Below are 22,134 nucleotides of genomic sequence, written 5' to 3'. Positions count from 1 at the left end.
CAGAACAAGGTTTAATGATTGTTTTGCAAGGTCAGAGTCAACAGGGTAACAGAGAAGAACAATGCACCTGGTAACGTGGGATACATTACAATATAAAGATATAATTATGTACTGCAATGGTATATTAGAAGAACAAGAGATGGGAGGGGGATACCCCTACCCTAAAACAATTAGGGCTTTTAAGGATATGAGGTAGTCACTGAGGTGAGCACAAAACTAAATGCAATTCTTTTTACAATTGAATTTAGTTTTTCTGCTCACCTTAAGGACTACCTTGTATCCTTAAAAGTCCTAATTGTTTTAGGGTAGGGGGTACCACCCTCCCATCTCTTGTTCTTCAAATATATGTATCCAGGATGTGGATATGAGGTATGTCCCAAGAAGTGGTTTATTATGATTTAGCTATATACTACAATGGATTAAGGCATTGAGGTAGGAAATTGATTGTGCATGGGAAATCCTATGCATAAACAGTAGTTGGTACTCTACATATGTAATGGGAAGTGGAAAGGTAAATAGTTATCCAGGCAGAGCACTCTGAGACCAAGGCCAGGATGAGGCAGCTATTTCAGGTATATATAGGTCTCTGAGTGTCTAATTAGATAGTGAACAAGTGACGGATCAGATGGAAGAATAAAGTGAAGGAGAAGGGCAGAGTCGAGTGATTAGGGAAGGAAGGGATGGGGAGGGAAGGAGAGAGATCCAATTAAACTCAAGCAAGCGCATCCTCTTAGTGGGCATCTATCCAAACCTACCATACCTTATAGAATTTTTTAGGACAGTTTCTGCTCTCATGCTTTACCTTATAAAGAGGCAGAACCAAGTTAATAGCCCTTTTCCAGGCAGACACAGTCAGAGGCCTGGGCAATTTCCAGCTCAACAAGATTTCCCGTCTTTCTTAAAATGTTGCATAGGTGAGAAATAAGTTAGTATGTTCATTAGCCTCCATATGCCCCATTTTATCCAGTAAAAGAAAGAGTGGATCAGGTCTCAAGGCAAGGTATCATTAAGAACATCAACCACCAATTCCCAAAAAGTACGGATCATAGGACAGGTCCACACCATGTGTATAAAGGTACCAGTAGATATAGCACGTCTCGTACCCAGGAAGTTCAATTGAGAGTAAATACTGTCCAATTTTGGGGGTGTAGTAGACCCTGTGATTTGGAGGAGTTTAGAGGCTTGGGTGTTTAAAGGTATGAAAGAAACCCACAGCCAGTGCTTCCAGGAGCAGCAGAGTTTTGACTCACCTAAACATGTGTAAACGCATCTAAATGTGCCTAAGCACTAAGCGTGTTTTACGCTTGAGCATTCATTTATTTAAATGGTAAGAATAAATTATTATTCAAACCATTTAACCACTTCAATACAGGGCACTTAAACACCTTCCTGCCCAGACCAATTTTGAGCTTTCAGCGCTGTCGCAATTTGAATGACAATTGCGCGGTCATGCTACACTGTACCCAAATGAAATTTTTATCATTTTTTTCCCACAAATAGAGCTTTCTTTTGGTGGTATTTGATCACCTCTACGGTTTTTATTTTTTGCGCTACAAATAAAAAAATACCGAAAATTTTGAAAAACAAAATGTTTTTTTTTGTTTCAGTTTCAAAACTTTGTAAATAAGTACGTTTTCTCCTTCACTGATGGGCACTGATGGGGCTACACTGATGGGCACTGATAAGGTGGCACTGATGGGCACCAATGTGGCACCAATGAAGTGGCACTGATAGGCGGCACTGATAGGCGGCACTGATGGGCGACACGGATGGGCGACACGGATGGGCGACACGGACGGACACTGATAGGTGGCACAAATTGGCACTGATAGCTGGCACGGATGGGCGGCACGGATGGGCATGGATAGGCGGCACAGGTGGGCATGGATAGGCGGCACAGGTGGGCATAGATAGGCGGCACAGGTGGGCATAGATAGGCGGCACAGGTGGGCACTCATAGGCGGCACAGGTGGGCACTCATAGGCGGCACAGGTGGGCACTCAGGCGGCACAGGTGGGCACTCAGGCGGCACAGGTGGGCACTCATAGGCGGCACAGGTGGGCACTCATAGGCGGCATCGGTGTTATAGTAATGGATGCCAATCAGTGCCAAACAATAATGCATGCCAATCAGTGATGCCCATTGTGGCCACTGATTGGCATCCATTATGGGCACTGATTGGCACCCATTGTGCTGACTGGCACCCTGGTGGTCTAGGGAGGATTATGGATTTTTATTACCTTTTCCCTGGTGGTCTAGTGGTGTCCCTGGTGGTCCAGTGTGGGCATCCTCGGGGGGGCTGTGCTGATAATCGATCAGCACAGACCCCCCCTGTCAGAGGAGCAGCCGATCGGCTCTCCTCTACTCGCGTCTCACAGACGCGAGTGAGGGAAAGCCGATCACCGGCTCTTCCCATTTACACTGTGATCAGCCGTGATTGGACACAGCTGATCACATGGTAAAGAGTCTCCGTCGGAGACTCTTTACCGAGATCGTAGTTGCCGGGTGTGACACCCCGCAACAACGGGGGCGCGCAGCGGCTCATTATCCTAATCACGTCATATGATGTCCGGTTAGGATAATGAAACCACTTTGCCACCGTCAATTTGTAATAGGGCGGGCGGCAAGTGGTTAAATGAATTAACGTCCAGGTGCTTGACATGTTACACGAGTTTACAAACGTCAAGCATTTTTTCTGCCACAACTCTGCTGCAGGATGGAAGGAGTCTAGGAGATTTAGCAAAGCATATAGTGTATGCAAGGCCTAAAAGGTGCCCACAGGCTTTAATTACTTCAGCTCCAGAAGAGCAATCAAATATCTTAATTGACGAATATTCTGAGAAATTTGTTAAACGGGTTTTCGTTAATTCGGATTTTTTAGAATTAACGGATTTGTCAAAATTCTTTAAAAAAACTAATTTGACTTGCACATGTTTACAAGCATCTCTCCCGTGAAGTGGTGGCGTTTTACAGGCAGCGGAGATATGGAGAAGGAACGGTAATGGAAATGTATCAAATATCATTTCATTGCAAAATTCTCTCGAATATGTGACAATTTAATAGTTAGGGTACTCAAGTTTCCACCCACACTCCAAAAACATGCTAGTATGTAAACTGGCCCTAGTATGTGTATGTATCATATAAGGTAGGAGACTGAGGTGAATGTAAAGTGCTGTGTAAATTGTTTGCGCTATCTATATATATATATATATATATATATATATATATATACAGTATATATATATGCAATAAATGAAATAAATAAAATATAAATGTGCAACTTAATCAACAATTCACTCCAGCATAGGATAGGTCTTATTTACTTCCACTTTCCCTATCATTGTTTATGGCCGTATTTCGACGATTTTGGATGTTGGAGCAAAGAGTGTGAAGTTAGTCTGAAAGTCTAAACATTTTTTTTTTTTTTTGTGCTACAAACATCTGGTGTTGTCTGAGAATGTCTGATTATTTTAACATTGTGAGTCACATTTATCTTATTAGTGATGATTTATATAGCACAACCATTTCCTGCTCTGCCTTACATGCTGATACAGAGAGGTAAGCAACACATATAAGATACATTAAACATGCAACTGCATAGGAAAACAAATACAGCAATAACAATCAGAAAGGAGAACCTGTCTGTACAAACTTACGGTCATTCTGTAAAATGGCTTTTTATGGGCCTACAAATAATTAAAAACATAGACCACAAATTCTTACCAAGGCCCGAATCCTAACCATAGTACTTGATGGGAACGACTATATTTAGAAACTGGAGTTTACTGCTAACATCTGTTTTACAGTATACGTTTCAATTAAATAGTAATTAAGTTTGCATGGGAAATATTTGTTAGTAGCAATTGTTAAAGTGAAATTATTCAAATAGTGTGGACTCAAAAAGATGTTTTTGTAGTAGAAAGCATTTCATGTACGGTCAAGAGGAAAACTTTTTTAGAACACTTGGGCAGGCATTGAGAGGGGATCCCAACAGAGGCACAAATGTCTGCTTCTTCACTGCCCAATAAAATGAAAGAGGCAGGATTGGGCTATTCTACTTTACTGCAGTGACAGAGCTGTGCAAAGTTCAGGACTGTTTGGACTGAAATGCCAATCCTTCGTCAGGTAAAACAAATTCCACATATGTGTTTCAACTTTGTATTTTACTGTTTGTCTGGAGATCAGAAATAAAGCAACAATCTGGTTGGTTTTTATGGTTAACTTGTGTTTTCTGACATTATTACACACATTTTGCAGGTTGGCAGCAGTGCAATTCCATGCAGAAAAATCTTACCTGTTATTCATTATTCTGTTCAGCAACGGTTCTAACCAGCCTGGGTGGCATTCACAATGTGGATCCATGAAGACCAGAACCTCCCCTGTTGCTCTGGCTGCCCCAAGCATACGACCCCCTATAACACCAAGCCTTTTGTTGCTTCTTATGAGCTTCACTCCACCAATTCGAGAAATGTATTCACTCAGAGCAGACTTAAGATGACCTGGACATAATACACAAGAATGAAAAAACTGACCAGGGTAGCATGTTTGTATAACCTTACCCTATGTGTAAGTAGAGACCTGTTTATTTTCAAATTTTTCTTAAAGCTGAACTATATTTGAATCTGACCTCTAAGGCCGCGTACACACGCGGGGACTGTTCGCTCAACTTTGTCCGCTGAACAGTGTTTCGGTGGACAGTCCGCTCGTGTGTGGGCTTTCAGCGGACAGTTTCAGCGGACAGTCTGACGAACAAAGTTTTTCGGAAATTCCGAAAAACTGTCCGCTGAAACTTGGTTTGAGCGGACAGTCCGCCCGTGTGTAGGCTTGTTCGTCAAACTAAGTCTCGCGCATGCTCAGAAAGAATTTACACGCCGAAGGTTGCATTGCAGTGTATAGGACGTCGTTTTCTAGTCCCGTCGTACGTGCCGTTCACGTCATCGCGCACGGTTTCAGCGGACTGTTCGTTCGTCGTGTGTGGGCAAGTCCGTCCATGCTAATTTTGAGCGGACTGTCCGCTGAAACTGTTTGATGGACAAAGTTGAGCGAACAGTCCCCGCGTGTGTACGCGGCCTGAGAATTACACTGCTATAGTGTTATCCCACACTTCAAGGGTTAATTATCCGTTAAGTCTAGGGAAAGAGAAATAAGTGGTAATACCTTTTTCCTTGCTCTGGCAGGCTTCTCACAGGCTATGCCATCTACTCTAAGGTGTTTTGGCCAGTGGCCGCATACTGACATCACCAAGAACAATGCAGAACCATTAGCCTTGCGTTGTACATGAGGATGGAGAGGGCCCCTCAACAACTTGTAATGTTAGAGAAAAGAGGAGAGCATGCAAAGCCTGCTGAAGCAAGGAATAGACTAAGCCCTTGTACACATGGGCGGAGATTCCGACGGAATGTTTCCTATCGGACCGTTTTGTCGGATATTCCGACTGTGTGTGGTCTGCATCGGACTGTTTCCGTCGGAATATCCAACGGACCAACTTTTCCAACTTGCCGGTAAAATTTAACGACAAAATGCTCCGATCGGACATACTCCGATCAGGTGTAGCCTACTCCGACGGACAAAGTGCCACGCATGCTCACAATCAAATTCCTAGACCAAAGCTATTGGCTACTAGCCTGAACGTAGTCCCGTCGTAACAAAATAACATCATCACGTTATGTACAATCGGATTTTACGACAACTGAGTCTGACCGTGTGTATGCAACATCACTTCCGGACCTCTTCCGGAATTAATCCGTCAGAATAACTCGGAATCTCCGACCGTGTGTACGGGGCTAAGTGTTAAAGCTCATTCCTCTACCCCTAAACTTAAGAAGCATTTAACCGTTGTTGTGTGAGGTAGCTCCACTGCAATGGTGTTTTTGTGTAACTCCTGGATTTCAGTTTTGAAGTTAGGTTATGGGTCAAATTAAAAAAAAATTGTACGTTCTTACTAAAGAGTTAGGGCCTATTCAGATCTTCCTGTTCTGTTACCACATGTGTGAAAGTATGGAAGATGCTGTTGCTGACTTGTTTTGAAAGATTTAGGATCCATCATCATCATATCTTCACTACCAGTGAGTCGGTGACTCTAAACAAGCAAGTGGGGCTGGAGTTCAAACTTTTCAGACTTTATTGGCCAAGTGCTTGCTTAATTTTAGTGATCCGCTATGCAATAAAGACCTAAGGTGTGGAGCTTCAGGAACAAGTAAGCAATGGCAACTTTTTATTACCGTTCTCAGGGGTTCATTTCAAAACATGCAGTCTATCAGAGTGTATTTCCAAAAACATACCTTTGTTTTATATTCCCTGTACACACAGATGTTAAAGCCCATATATTATTTTCCACATTGTATTTCAATTATTTTTAGTTTACTCCTATTAATCTGAATAATCTTGAAGTTTGTAAACTTATTTAGCCAGGTGCTGTTCTACAGCATCATGGAGAAGGAGACACTGCCCTTTATTTGCCTCTCTCCCTCTACTCCGATATTAATTTCATGCTGCACTATCCTCTTATGACCATCAGGGGGATATCTAAAGCCAAGTAAGCCCATAGACTTTATTGCAGAGTGTCTGGTATCCTGGGAGTTGTAGTCTGAGACAGCAGCCATATAAAGTGCAATGGACTCTTTGAACTACATGTCCCAAATAGACTCTGGGCAGCAGGAGGAGCATACAAGGATGTTGTATTGAACCGCCATAGGAAAGCCTGCTCTCTTGGTGCCAGGGAGTCCATAAACACACATCTGGCAACAGAAGGCTGATGGATGACAGAGATACCAGGACAAGACCAAAGGGGCCCCAGGTTGAGACTGAAGGGGGCCCTTTCCATCATCAGTGCCTGCCACCATTTTTTAGGAATTGATGAGAGGGCTGCTGGCCCTTTACTGACACTGAGAGAACTTATTCACAGAGAGCAGGGTATCTAGTGCACCTATATAAACTCCATAATGCACCTACAGTATACAGGCATACCCCAATTTTAAGTACACAATGAGGTTTATTTACTAAAGCTGGAAAGTGCAAAATCAGGCTCACTTCTGCATAGAAACCAATGAGCATCTAACCCCAGCTTGTTCAATTAATCTTTGGTAATAAAACCTGGAAGCTCATTGGTTTCTATGCAGAAGTGAGCCTGATTTCGCACTTTCCAGCTTGTGTACTTAAAAGTGGGGTATGCCTGTATCAACACTGGGCCACAGTTACACCAAACTGTCACCACCCCTGGCCTGTATCCATGTAACTCTGTGATAAAATTGCACTGCACCTTTCCACACGTTACTGCATGCAGGTTTAATAAGATCATCATTAAGTGCACCAACGCTTCTTAAAGGGCCCCAAGGAAAGAAGAAAAACATTAAGGACTGGTCTTCCCATAAAACCATCCTGCCAATCCCCTTTGTTCCCTTCCTGGTCATTTCAAACACTGATGGCGCGTACCTAGTCAGTTTGGGCCTAGCATAGGCACCATTAGTGCACACTGGCAGTATGTTCTTGCACTTTGGCAGATAAATTCTTACTACTGCTCATAATAAGGCATACCTATAGGTACAGGAAATATCTCCTGTGCACCATTTAGGAGATTTTTATTTATGAAGTCGAGTTTACTACCACTTCAAGGATTACTTTCAATGTTTCAGTGTTTGCATGCTTGTACAATAAACCTTCTGTGTCAGAGGGTCTGAGGGTCCTGATCAGAGGCTCATACGGGGGGTAGTGCTACACTAATTTGTGAAGATCCCAACACCTTTATTTTCTTTTGTGACACATAGTCAATATGCCTTGTGAGCAGACACTACTGTGTCACGCATTTCACAGAGCCTGCCTTCTGAACTCCATAGGTGCTCAATGGAAGAGTTTCAGGGGGTGGAGTCAGTACAAGAACCACTGCTTGCAGGTAGCAAGGTGCCATGGGATATGTAGTCCTTAGTAATTGAAGGTAAACAGCAAAGAAGAAGCTCCAAAGCATGCAGGGAATTCACACATTGTGGAAATAGAAGGCCAGTAGGCGGGCAGCACTCACAACATGAAAGGAGATTCTTCAAGTACACTTATATTCAGTTGTCAAAAATAACTATTGTTTGTATTTTTACTACAGTGCTGATGTTATAATATGAAAGTCTATGTTGTGACCATAGAACTCCTTTAACATTGTTTTGTAGATGATTAGACTCCTTGAAATACTAAAGTATGCTTATGCCACAGGGCACCTCTGATTTTCTAGCAGGCCCCACTAGTATTTTGAAATTATTAAACAGATATCACAAAACACTTCCGATGCAAAATTTTTACAGACTGAAATTGAGAGAATACAAGAAGTTCATTTTTAAGGTTTACATACACTTCAATTTGCACAGACAGTACATCTAGATATTATTTCCAGCAATGGGGTTTACGTGCAGACTTTGAGGTTTGATTTCCTAGGAATATGGAGGATGCCACTGCCTCTCTTTCCTTTTAAAAATGCTGCTGGCCTTGATTTTATGTTGATACATTAGGCCTTATTGCATTTTGATTAGGCAGATTAGGAGTTGTGAATCTCCAAGACCGTTTCTGTTTCTATACCTGCTGTGGGGTAAGAGATTCTGTAAGTATTAAGGCCAGAGACATCCAGGCAACTAGCACATTTTAAAAATGCTCCAAGCACTGTATTTCTCGCATTACAATGTTTTTAAGTCTTTCTACATGAGAGGTTACCTTGATAACTGAGGTCATCTACCAAGATAATTTCCTTCAACATCCTTCTGGGAGAGTTGTCTAGAATGCTGTGTACTGTCCTCAGCAGTGTAGACCAGGCTTCATTGTGAAAGCAGATAATGACACTGGTTGTAGGGAGATTTTCATTGTAAATCTGCTGGTGACACCTGTGTGTGGCAAAGAAAATAGATTTCCTTAATGTATAGCTAATGCCAAATTAATTTTGAACAGAGAAGAGAAGTGCAAAAACCCTTCCAGGGGGGAAGAGGAAGTCTGGGTAAATTAGAGGCTTTTCTGCCTTATTTGTCTAACCGGGGAGCTTTCCTCCTCACTTCCTGTCCTGTATACATGACCGGAAATGACATAACATCTCTTCAAACTAAAGGAAACCCTCTTAGATGTAACTAAAACAACATCCCCATTGGAAGATTTCCTCCTCTATTGCTGTTCAGGTGGCAACTCAAATTATTGGATTTTCCCTAATTTTCCATAGAGTGGACCTCTCTGGCAGGAACATAGACAACAATAAAATAAAAAATTACAGAGGTTCTAACCTTTTAAATACAGAAATGTTTTTAATACAACAAAAGTAGTAGTAAAACATGTTGGTTGCCTGTAAAGTATTAGTAATAATTGTAATAATAAAAAGATTAGTCTAATTTAGTTGAAGGAATATCAACAGTATGAAGTATAGGATACTGCTAGCACTGAGCTCCAGACAAGCAATATAACTGAGCTGGGCGGCACAGTGATGTAGTGGTTAGCACTCTCACCTAGCAATAAAAAGGTTTGCTGGTTCAAATCCCAACCACGACACTACCTGCCTGGAGTTTGCATGTTCTCCCTGTGCCTATGTGGGTTTCCTCCGGGTACTCCGGTTTCCTCCCACACTCCAAAGACATGCAGGTAGGTTAATTGGCTTCTGTCCAAAATTGGCCTTAGTATATGAATGGGGACCTTAGATTGTGGGCTCCTTGAGGGTAGGGACCTATGTGAGTGTACAATGTACAGGGATAGGGGTAGACACTCACTCAGGTTGGACTGGTGTCTTTATTCAACCTTACTAACTATGAAACTATAACACAAATTAAGTTATAATTCAAAATACAAAATGTATTCTAAAAATAGTGACAGGACTACCTGCTATTTTTAACTCTCGGGATTGCTTTTTTTCTCTCTTTGTTCCCCACGGGGAATGGTATGTATATAAACCGTGCTTTTTCAGAATATGCTGAAAAAAACCCATATGAAAGGCTAACAAACCATGCAAAAAGCATTTATTTAGTAAATAGAGCATAATATACCTAACATTTAAAAAAAAAAAATAGGTGCATATCATTCATTTATTATTGAAACAATTCTCATATTTCACAAACCCCAAAAATTTTAAAAAATAAATAAATTTGAAATCCCCCTATAAACTATTAGAAACCAAAGTTGACTATTAATAAACGGTCCAACACCTGCTTCTTTTTATATTGTTCTTCTTTTTTTTTAAATCTGACTAAATTCAGTGACTCTTCACCCAAGCACCATCAAGAAGTAAGCATGATCTCTTTCAGTACAAATTTCCACAAAATTCTTAAATTTTATTATGCACGTTGAAGAAGTGATACATGAATATTTTGGATCTTACATTGTGTCATTCTGTCAGATGTCACATATTGCTGCACTAATTTACTAAACTTGAGAATTGTCAAGCAATAAATTGTGTGACTATTTACCTAAATTATCCAGTTGTGCTATGTCTGCATATCAATACTGTGTTTTACAAAAAATAACTTTTTTGAAGAATAGTAGGTGAAGATATAAAAATTTGAATTTTTTAAAATGTATTTTATAATTAATTTAGCCTCTAAGGGCATGGTTTCTAGGTCATGGCTGAAATTATATTGCACTTTAGTAAAGGCAACTTAACCAAAATTACAACTTGGTCGACATAATATCTTCTAATAACATTCATGAGAATTTTTATAAAAATTTTGTTGACTCATCAGAAATGGATATATTTGCGGCAAAGACATTCCTTCAGTCTCTTTAATAATATGTATTGTAAGTAGGTGATCTTAGGATTATAACATTGTCAGTTTTAAAGGCTAAGTTCCCCTTTTAGGAAAACATTTATAAATACATATATTTTTGCAGAAAAAAAGTGTGCATTCTTTATTTTTTCCTACAGGAGCCCAAAAAGCATTGTAGCTGCAGTCAGTGGATTGGAGGGATAATGTCAGCCTCCTGCAGACATTTCTTCCAGCATAGCCCAGTACAGTTGTAACGATTTTAAAATGTGACAGGGGAAGGGGTGAGGAGGGTAAGCAGGGCACGAGCTGGAACATGTTACACCTATAATATGAATGTACCATGTAACATGTTTTAAAGGTAAACATGGCCTTTAATATTTTGAGAGGAATTCACTAAGATTGGAGCAGGCTGAATCTGAATCAGTTGTGCATGGCAACCAGTCAGCTTTTAGCTTGCATTTTAAAAGCTTAACTGAAGAAGCTGAAGCTAGAAGCTGATTGGTTACTGTGCACAGCTGCTCCACGGTACATTTATTTTTAGGGTCAGGAACTTGAAGCAACAAATTTTGTCTTGGGTCTGTTGGTATAAAAACACGGCTCCTTGGTTTTACCGATCTCTAAAAATGACTGTGTTTGACGACGCCTTCATCCATCACTTAAAGTAGTTTTAAAGCCTTAAAGATTCTTACCTTAATGCATTCTCTGCATTAAGGTAATAAACATTTCTGTGTCCAGTATCCCCCTCATGATCACCCTTCTACTTACCTGAAAGTGATTTTGATCCAGCGATGTGCATGAGAGCATCAGCAACACCTCTCTCCCTCCTCGTAATATAGATTGATAGCAGTGGGAGTCATCCTAGGACAAGGGGGCATGGCAAAGCTTGGGAATGAGTCCACGGTAACCAAACCCCCCCCCCCCCCCCCACAGAAAGTGGCTTTATAACTGGAATAAAGCCACTATAAAGGGGAAACTGCATAATGCAGGATGGCCTGAGTGCTGTCCAGAAGAGCTCTGCTTTCATTGTGCGCTGACATTCATCACAGTTCCACCCACCACTCTCACCCACTGTTTATGCCAACCACTCCCCCCCTCAGTGTTCCTGCCCACCGCTCCCACCCACCATTACCACCCACAGCCCTCACTCACGATTACTGCCACAGCCCCCATTCACCATTACCACACACAGCCGCCACTCACCATTACCACCCGCAGCCCCCACTCACCCCTCCCACCCATGTCTGAATCATAGCAAGTTTACTAGCTGGTCACATGGGAAAAAATAAGTAAATGCAGGGAAAGAAAATGAGGGAAATTAAAACAGTAAGTTCTCTGGCAAAAAAGACAATACTGAAGGTTTAATTACATACTGGTAACTAAAAATTTGGTCCAAAGGGTGAATTTAGCCTAGTGTATCTAAACCCAAGAACAAAAGTGTAATAGATTGCAGTCTTTAGGGTAAAGGAGAGGTACAGCCAAAGCTCATTTGGCTGTACTGCTCATGTGGATCGCAGGAGTGCAGTTCGTTCTGCACTCCTGTGAGACTCATTTTCAGCAGACCGCGGGCTGAAGCCCACTGTTGGCTCACGTCACAGAGTCGGCCCAGGCTGGGGCAAGATCGTGTCAATAAAGTCAGCATCTGCCAACATACCTGGAACAGCTTCTGGCTCAGCCTCTCAGCGAGCCGCTGAGAGCCTGAGCCGGCCGCTCCTGCCCCCTCCACAGCCTAGCGCTTCATGAGCAGAGGGGGCAGAGCAGAGAGTGGTGACTGATGGTCACCAGTTCTCTACTCACGGAGCTCTGAGAACTGAGCGATGAGTGGTCTTTGATTGCTTGGTTCTCAGCCTTACAGTTGGCGAGGGACAGATGCAGCATTGGACCAATACTGCATCCACCTAGGTAAGTATTATTTAAAAAAAAAATCTTCCCTTCCAACTTCTCTTTTAAGTAGATTTTGGGAAATACAGAAAAATACCTGTTGATCCTGTCAAAAATCCAGGGTTCTCATAACTTCCTGTGCACTGAAAAAATTTATCAGTCTTCCCAGTTTGGTTATGTGGACTACAGAAACCTGCCCTTTTCATGTTAAGGAGAAGAGGGAGAGTTGTTCTGTAGTCCTGTCCTATGGTAACATTGCTGCTTCTCAAAAGATACAGATAAAAGAATTGTCAGGTTTTAAAGGGAAAAAATGTACGACTGAAACAAATGCAGCCACAACATGCAAGGAGTGACAAGTTGCAATATGTCACATTTTTGTTTTGGGTTTAGATTCCCTTTAAAGGAAACCTGTATTTAAAGAAATATGTGGACTGGTATTGTTGACAGTTGCTGCAATTGCTAGTTGCTTGACTGTCTTCAGCTTCAATACTTTCTAAGTCCCTGAACTAGTATAGCTATTCAGCAGATGAAGTCAGAGTGAAGTCACTCCTGAGCTGCATATTCCAGGTCAGTGACTCAGAAGACTCAGAAACAATTTTACTGGATCAATATGACAGTTAGGGAACAAGTATTTACAGGAGGTCAACAATGGCAGCCCACTAATTCTCTCAGAGGAGATTTCCATTAATCGCAGTAGAAAAGTACCCAGTACTAACAGTCCTCCTATTGAGAAGAACCTGTACCTACTTTCCTTTCAATGTGCAGCATTTTACTTAACAGGCTTGCATGTCCTGGATAACTGTTGAGTATAGAACACTTGTACTTCCAGGATCATATGCTTTGCTGCTACTCTTTACTGCAGGTACTGAAACATTTTGTGTGATATGGCAAACCCAGATGAGATATTCTATTCCTACTTTAATGGAACTACAAGGCTCAGTATTACATCAAGGCTGCCATGTCTACAGTGCTGAAACCAGCATGTCTATGATCAGCATTCCAAAGGCATTCTGTTTTTTGTGTAGCATTATTCCCAGATCATCATTTTCAATACTCACAATGGATGGCGACCCTCGGGTACTGTCCTATGTAAAGGAATTTTCTGGTTTCCATCTTCATTATACTCATGTCTGTTCCTTCCATTCTCAGTCTGCCCACTCTGTGTTACGATATTAACTTCATCCTTCCTCTTGGAGTGCTTCACAATCTTATAGATGTTTCTCCTGATCTTCTCAAGGCTTTTACTGTGCCCAGGAATCCCAATGGCAATAAGCTCCTCATCCCTTAGAGAAGACAGCGGCGAAAGAAGTTCTACTTTATACTGATTGGCATCTTCAGACTGCTCCAATAAGTAGCTACCTGCCCATCTTTGCCCAGTGCCATGGTGCTGGTAAATATAACCAGAGCTGTTTTCACTCTGTACCTCTGGGTCCAGAATAGCCACCATCACCAGCAGTAGAACCAATGCCAGAAGTAGCACCAGGACTTGCAGCTGGCACAGCAGGGATCTGCACCTCTTCCTCAACAACATGTTTTTGGTTGCACAGTAAGACACACACCGTCATGGTATTTGCAATTATCTTCATTCCAGATCAGTTTCCCTCACATGTATTTTCCCATACAGGTCCGTATTTCCTCTTTGCATTCCGCTTGCATGCTCCTACTGTGAATATTTTCTTTTCTTTTTTTTCCTCTCCTCTAAACCAACCAGCCCTCTGCAGATAAATTCCTTCCAGTCAATGTAAGGAAATATATAGGATAAACAAACAGGTCACCGTAATCCCTTGGATTTCTTCAGGATAAAAAGTATTCAATGAAATGCCACATGGTTGTAATAAAATATTTCCTCCCCTCTAGATGTCATTTTATAGACTGGATTTTCATTGCCTTGTGCTGGTGCAGTGTTATCATTTCATCCCAGTTGATCGTAGGGAAACAAGCACAGATGTGTGATCTCTGCACTGTTGTGATACTGCACTGAGATCTGATGAACAGATGTACTGTAAATAGGCAGCCACACTGCCTCGCCTTCACACACAAGTTCAGCACTGCCAGATACTTCTGCACAATGCACCCTGGTCCTAATGCCCACTATGTATTCCTATGAAAAAGACCATTTCACGCTCTAGCTCAACCAGCAGGGCCCCCAAGGTGCAAGGGCCAGCTCTGCAACCTAAAATATACTTATATTCTATTTAGGAGTTTGAATTTATAAAGTGTAGGCTTGGAAAGTATTTATATGCATTTAGAGTGTATAGACAAAAATACCCTTGAGGCGGTCCCCCGACCTCACTGCAAGAGTAACTGTTCAATAGGCCTAGGGGTGCATGAACAAGGTATAATACTTACCTTTTTCCTCACCCCAGCAGTGTCCCTCCTCAAGCTGTGCAAATGGCCTTGTGAAGTCTCTTTTCCAAGGAGATTTCGACCACACATCTGCCTCCTTCACGTACAATGCAGCGTTATTAGCCCTGCATTGTACGCAGTGACACCGAAAGACCGCCCACTTCGGGGAGTAGAGGACAGCCCCACAGCTGAAAGTAATGTTGCCTTTGTCCCATAGAGCATTTAACCTTTGGTGTAAGGGGGCCCCACTGCAAGGGTAGATTTTAACAAATTCACAGACTTGGGCTTTAAAATATTTGCTGTTAAAAGGTGTATATAATAGGCAACAACAGTAGTCACTATTAAGGAAGAAATGATATATAGTATGTTAGGTTTTCTCTGAAAAGTAGTTTGGCAAAAAAACAAAAAATAGTGCCAGTAAATTAGCACACGGTATTTTGTCAAAAAATTGTTTTTTGAAAAACCTTTTACGTGCAAATTTTTCAAATATTACCATTTTTTTTAGTATCTGTCCTATTGGTGAGATTGGTGAGCCGCCTCCTGATGATGTCAATCCTGACGAAATTATGTCAATCCTGACGAAATGCTTTGAAGCATGTTCTACTCAGCAGTGATCAAACTTCCTGGTTAGAACAACAGTTCTAACCAGGAAGTTTAGAAGCCAGCTCCTGAGATTGGGCCATTATTGTTGTGCCAATATATAAAGGTCATCTGTTAATTTGAGTGCATATTGTAATTTATTTTAAGCGATGAGTTTCCCTTTTCTTTTTGTTACACATACTGCAGCTGCTGGCTTTTAACAATAGGACACTTACCTGTCGTGGAGTCCAGCGATGCTGCCGCCGCCATTGCGGTTAAGGGTACCCGGCAGTATAGCCTTACGGCTTCACGCCGGGAACCCTATTGCGCATGTGCAAGGCCCTGCTCCTCTCTCCTACTGGCCCGGCCACAGGGAGAGGAGGAGGGAGCCCCGTTGTGATTTCACGGTCCGCGGCTCGGGCTCCTGGAAGTGGGAACAGGATACCTGTCAAAGACAGGTATCCTGTCCCCCCTCCCTCCTGAAAGGTGCCAATTGTGGCACCGGAGGAGAAGAGTAGACAAATGAGTGGAAGTTCCACTTTTGGGTGGAACTCCGCTTTAAGTGTACCGTAATTGGTGCACCGCAATTGAATAGCACTTTGGCACACAGATTTTTTATATATATATATATATATATATATATATATATATATATATATATATCGTTCCAAATTCATATATATATATATATGAATTTGGAACTATATTTGTTTATTTTCCTATAAACTGAGGTCTGTATTTTTAGCATTTATCACTTTGTTTAAGATGCATTACGTTTTTGAGATTTTTTACACGTTTTACACTTTATTATTTGCACATTTGGTTTAGAAGCAATTAGTATAGGGACTGCCTTTATTCATTACCATTGGTGAGAGAACCACCATTGGTGGTGCTCCACTTTCTTAAATAAATATATTTCAGGTAGCACTAGGGTGCTCACTTAAATATTTATTTAAGTGCATTCCTTTTTGGGTAACTGGAGGATCTGTCCACTTCAGTTTAGTTGATGAGAATGTTTCTTTATCTGTGCTGTAGGGACCAATTGATTTGCTAGTTACTCTTCACTTCCTGTCCTGGATACACAACAGGAGGTGTTCCACTGACAACTCTTAAATGACAATGGTCACCAGGGCAAATAGAACAGGTAAACCTCTCCAGTTTAGGTATATAGATAAGGACTTCCCATTTTCTATGAAATCTCTTGCATATGGATGCTTGAGCTTGTTCAATGTAAATTTGGGTTCCCCCACTCCTGGAAAGCTGAGGTGCCTTATAAATTCTCACATAGACATGAATGGCTGTGAGCAGCTGTAGCCTGGGTATACGGAAGTGCTATCATAAAAACAAATGTACAGATATATGCAAAAATTGCAAAATCTATTTCTAATTTTCTATTCATGTCAATGGGAGGCTGTAAGCAGCACCTGGGCTTTCTGGGTGGGGAAAAACACTAAAATTTATGTTGAATGCGCTCAGGTGCCGTCATGATCCTGATCTACATATGCACTTATAAGCCATAATTTTATGACCACTGATAGGTTAAGTGAATATATAAAAGACATCTATAAGTGGATGGGATATATAGTACTAGGCAGTAAGTAAATATGTTGCCCCTGAAGTTGAAAGAAGAAAAAATTGCCATAGCAGTTTGTTATGTATAGGGCCACATAGGTGCAGGTGCAGGAGCAACAGAACTGGACCACGGAGCAAGGAAAGAAGGTTGCCTCATCTGAATAATCATGTTTTCTTTTACATCAGGTGGATAGCCAGGTGTGTATGTGTCGCTTACCTGGAGAAGAGATGACATCAGGATGCAATATGGGAAGAAGCAAGCTGGTGGAAGCAGTGTGATGCTTTGAGCAATGTTCTGTTAGGAAACCTTGGGTCCTGCCATTTATATGGATTTTACTTTACACGTACCACCTACCTAAGCATTGTTGCTACCCAAGTACACACCTTCATGGAAATTGGAATTCCCTGGTGGCAGTGGCCTCTTTTGGCAGAATAATGCACCCTTCCACACTGTAAAAATTGTTACAAAATGTTTTGAGGACCATCACAATGAGTTTGAGGTGTTGACTTGGCTTCCAAATTCTCTAGATCTCAGTCCAATCGAGCATATGTGGGATGTTATGAAAAAACAAGCATGATCCATTGAGGCCCTACCTCACAACTTATAGGACTTCTGTATTTCTCATGACAGTTTTATTTTTAAATATGATAAAAAGATACAGACTTATGTAGCTCCACCCTTGAAGGAGCCGCTTGTATGTTTGGATCCTCTGTTCCTTTCTTGGCCCGATATGAAGCCCCACTTCAACTGACACCACCAAATTACCTTGGCCAAAGGAACTCACAGCAGCCACACAAGAAGAATACATTCACACAGTGTAAAATAAATGACCAAGTTTTATTAATTGCAATAAAAAGAATGGCGGACACTTCAACAGTTAGCAAAACGGTTAAACAGTAAACAAGGTGAATCAGCACAAGAGCAATACAGACCGGTCAAACACCCTTTAAAGCGTGACTACCTGTCCTGCAGGATTGAAGATATAAACAATAGCCCTCTGTCTGAGAGATTACTCCCCAAGTGAGATGTGTAAAATGAACAAGGAATTAGGGCTAACTCACTTGTAGGCCCTCAGTCCAGAGAGTCTAGGTTTAAGCACTTAGAAATGTGTCAAATCTCCTGCACACTAGTAATTCAAAGAAAGATAGTCCCTGAGCACAAACAGTCTAGAAATCCCTCGGCTATCCGAGACTCTCCCTCCTGATTGTCTAAGAAACAGCAGTGGCGATATTGGCTCCTTCGGTTGTCAAAGCCAGTTAGTCAATCAGGGGAGAGAGGAGGCGGTCCAGCTTGTGTCTGAATGGACACACGGAGCTGCAGCTCAGCTCGGGTGCCCTCATAGCAAGCTGCTTGCTGTGGGGGCACTCGACTGGAGGGAGAGGCCAGGAGCAGCAAAGAGGCACCCTAGAGGAGGAGGGTCCAGGCAGCTCTGTGCAAAACCAACTGCATAGAGCAGGTAATTATAACATGTTTGTTATTTTTTATTTTATTTTTTTAAACAAGACTTAGATAGATCACTTGAGCATAGATGGATGCACTACAGGGTTCTGCCTTGCAGGGAATAAAGGGGTTAACTCATTTCAGTATCCTGCAAGCAGTAAACAACACAAAACTCCAGCGCTTTTTTTTGGTGTTATGCTGGCCATACACCATACAATTCTCCTCTATGGATCTCCCCCAGATCTACCAAAACCACACAATATGAGGCCAAATCCAAACACCTTCAATGTGTGGGCAATCAGACAGGCCCTTGTACCACACAGCTGAAGGCAAACCCAAAGGAAATTGAATAAGAAAATTGCACGGTGTATGGCCAGCTTTATTGGAGACAACCTGACATGTTTTGCGCACCTGCGCTTTGTCAAAGTCCCTGGACTTTAACAAAGCACAGGTGCGTGAAACATGTCAGTCATGGTCGTCACGGCAACTTACTGAGCTTCACTGACTGCTCTTTCCTTCCGAACGGGAGCTCCATTTTCCGAACGGTAGTGGTTGTCCTTACTGAGCTTCACTGACCATCCTTTCCTTCCGAACGGGAGCTCCATTTTCTGAACGATAGTGGTTGTCCTTTTCCGGTCGTTCCCGGCTGGGACGCCAACCCGATGTCTCCCAGACATACAATATAGGATGTCGCTCATCATAAATAGAGGTACTCGGGTGACTGTCTTGGAGCAGCGCTGTCTGATCCCTGATCATCTCAACTTGAGATTAAAATAGCGCACATGTTTTTTAAGTGGACAGCAGCCTGCGATAAGAGAATTGCCAAGTTACTGCAACATGGAACTATGAGTCCTCTATGCTTTGGCTACCTGTTAATAGATCTATAGCCAAGAGTTAACCCCTTGTTTCCTGAAGGAAGGCGGCTCAGTGTACTATTACTTTTGCTTTATTCCTACTTTTGGATTTTTACTTGACTGTGCAATAAGTACATCCCTCACTGTTGTGCTGGATATTAACCACTTCAGCCCCGGACCAATAAACACCTTAAGGACCAGAGGTCTTTTTCCAATTTCGCACTGCGCTGCTTTAACTGGTAATTGCGCGGTCATGCAATATTGCACCCAAACGAAATTTGCGTCCTTTTCTTCCCACAAATAGAGCTTTCTTTTGATGGTATTTGATTGCCTCTGCGATTTTTTTTTTTTGCGATATAAATGGAAAAAGAGCGAAAATTTTGAAAAAAAAAGATATTTTCTTCTTTTTGTTATAAGAAAAATCGAATAAACTAAATTTTAGTCATACATTGAGGGCAAAATTTATTCAGCCACATGTCTTTAGTAAAAAAAATGTCAATAAGCGTATATTTTTTGGTTTGCGCAAAAGTTATAGCGTCTACAAACTAGAGTACATTTTCTGGAATTTACACAGCTTTTAATTTATGACTGCCGATCTCATTTCTTGAGGTGCTAAAATGGCAGGGCAGTACAAATCCCCCCCAAATGACCCCATTTTGGAAAGTAGACACCCCAAGGAAATTGCTGATGGGTATGTTGAGCCCATTGAATATTTATTTTTTTTGTCCTAAGGGATTGAATAATGACAAAAAAAAAAAAATTTTTTTACAAAAAGTTGTCACTAAATGATATATTGCTCACACATGCCATAGTTATATGTGGAATTGCACCCCAAAATATATTCCGCTACTTCTCCCGAGTATGGGGATACCACATGTCTAGTCGCGCACGGCACCCCGAAAACCAATCACCACCTTCAGGATTTCTAAGGGTGCAAATTTTTGATTTAACTCCTCACTACCTATCACAGTTTCGAAGGCCATAAAATGCCAAAATAGCACAAAACCCCCCAAAATGACCCCATTTTGGAAAGTAGACACCCCAAGCTATTTACTGAGAGGCATGTTGAGTCCATGGAATATTTTATATTTTGCCACAAGTTGCGGGAATATTACAAACTTTTTTTTTTTGCACAAAGTTGTCACTAAATGATATATTGCTCACACATGCTATGGGCATATGTAAAATGACACCCCAAAATACATTCTGCTGCTTCTCCTGAGTACGGGGATACCACATGTGTGGGACTTTTTGGGAGTCTAGTCGCGCACGGCACCCCGAAAACCAATCACCACCTTCAGGATTTCTAAGGGTGCAAATTTTTGATTTAACTCCTCACTACCTATCACAGTTTCGAAGGCCATAAAATGCCAAAATAGCACAAAACCCCCCCAAATGACCCCATTTTGGAAAGTAGACACCCCAAGCTATTTACTGAGAGGCATGTTGAGTCCATGGAATATTTTATATTTTGCCAAAAGTTGCGGGAAGATTACAAACTTTTTTTTTTTTTTGCACAAAGTTGTCACTAAATGATATATTGCTCACACATGCTATGGGCAGAAGTCAAATTACACCCCAAAATGAATTCTGCTGCTTCTCCCGAGTACGGGGATACCACATATGGGGGACTTTTTGGGAGCCTAGCCACGTACGGGACCCCGAAAACCAAGCACTGCCTTCCGGATTTAAATATAAAATGCTACCAAAAAACCTGTTAGCGATGGCAGGGATCAGGCCTGACTCTGCGATCGCTGCAGTTATGTGTTTAGTGTTTTGTAAGTGACAGTGATCGATCGATACTGCACTTGGGTGGGCTGGGCAGAGGGGCAAAACGCAGGTGCTAGCAGGTATCTGGGCTGATCCCGCTAACAATGCGTTTTTTTGGAACCCTAAACTGCTGGGGACGCTAGTATAGATCTGATCAGATCAGATATTGATCTGTTCAGATTCTATAGCACTACGGGAGGTGTATGCTTTGCGTGTGGGTGTTAGCGGTACTGGCACTAACCTAGCGCTGCCTGGGGCGACGCAGACCCTGACCCTAAAACCTAATTGATATCACCCGCCGGGTGATCAGGGGGTTAAACCTTTATTGGGTAATAAATGGTGGGTGCCCTGATGCTATAAAAAACAAACTAACCAGAGTCACCCGTAACACTTATACGGTGATCAGTGGTGAAAGGGTTAACTAGGGGCAATCAGGGGGTTCAAATTTTTATTAGGTAGTATATGGGGGTCCCTGGCGCTATATAAAAACCTGACGGGGAACCTAAATAATTAACTGGCTAACCAGCGTCACCAGTGACACTTATACTGTGATCGCTGGTGAAAGGGGGTGAAAGGGTTAACTAGCAGCAATCAGGGGGTTAAAACCATTATTGGGTAGTATATCGGGGTACCTAGCGCTATAAAAACCTGGCGGTGAACCTAAAAAAATAACTAGCTACCTAGCGACACTAGCGACACTGATGCAGCGATCAGAAAAATGATCGCTTAGTGACACTGGCAAAAGGGGGTGAAAGGGTTAACTAGCGGCAATCAGGGGGTTGAAACCATTATTGGGTAGTATATCGGGGTACCTAGCGCTATAAAAACCTGGCGGTGAACCTAAAAAAATAACTAGCTACCTAGCGACACATGCAGCGATCAGAAAAATGATCGCTTAGTGACACTGGCAAAAGGGGGTAAAGGGTTAACTAGCGGCAATCAGGGGGTTAAAACCATTATTGGGTAGTATATCGGGGTACCTAGC

General features: G+C 41.9%; 1 protein-coding gene and 1 long non-coding RNA gene across 2 annotated transcripts in view; one reads left to right on the top strand and one right to left on the bottom strand.

Moving 5' to 3' along the window:
- Window positions 1-14,598, bottom strand: part of GALNT15 (polypeptide N-acetylgalactosaminyltransferase 15) — a 48,212-nt gene extending 33,614 nt beyond the window's left edge. The window contains exons 1-3 of the mRNA XM_077491376.1: window positions 13,646-14,598; window positions 8,689-8,855; window positions 4,295-4,499 (exon numbers count right to left, since the gene is read on the bottom strand). Of these exons, the coding sequence (XP_077347502.1) occupies window positions 4,295-4,499; window positions 8,689-8,855; window positions 13,646-14,118 (845 nt within the window). The 5' untranslated portion in view covers window positions 14,119-14,598. The remainder of the gene's footprint in view (window positions 1-4,294; window positions 4,500-8,688; window positions 8,856-13,645) is intronic.
- Window positions 1-20,160, top strand: part of LOC143996370 (uncharacterized) — a 29,570-nt gene extending 9,410 nt beyond the window's left edge. The window contains exon 3 of the long non-coding RNA XR_013277541.1: window positions 17,271-20,160. This is a non-coding gene — a long non-coding RNA (uncharacterized LOC143996370). The remainder of the gene's footprint in view (window positions 1-17,270) is intronic.
- The last annotated feature ends 1,974 nt before the right edge of the window (window positions 20,161-22,134 follow it).

This window comes from Lithobates pipiens, unplaced genomic scaffold (genome assembly GCF_037356315.1).
Source record: "Lithobates pipiens isolate NorthernLeopardFrog02 unplaced genomic scaffold, aLitPip1_a1.2 Scaffold_19, whole genome shotgun sequence".
In the NCBI taxonomy this organism is placed as follows: Eukaryota; Metazoa; Chordata; class Amphibia; order Anura; family Ranidae; genus Lithobates; species Lithobates pipiens.
The sequence above is the reverse complement of the archived record's forward strand: the minus strand, read 5'-3'. Positions and strand labels throughout refer to the sequence as shown.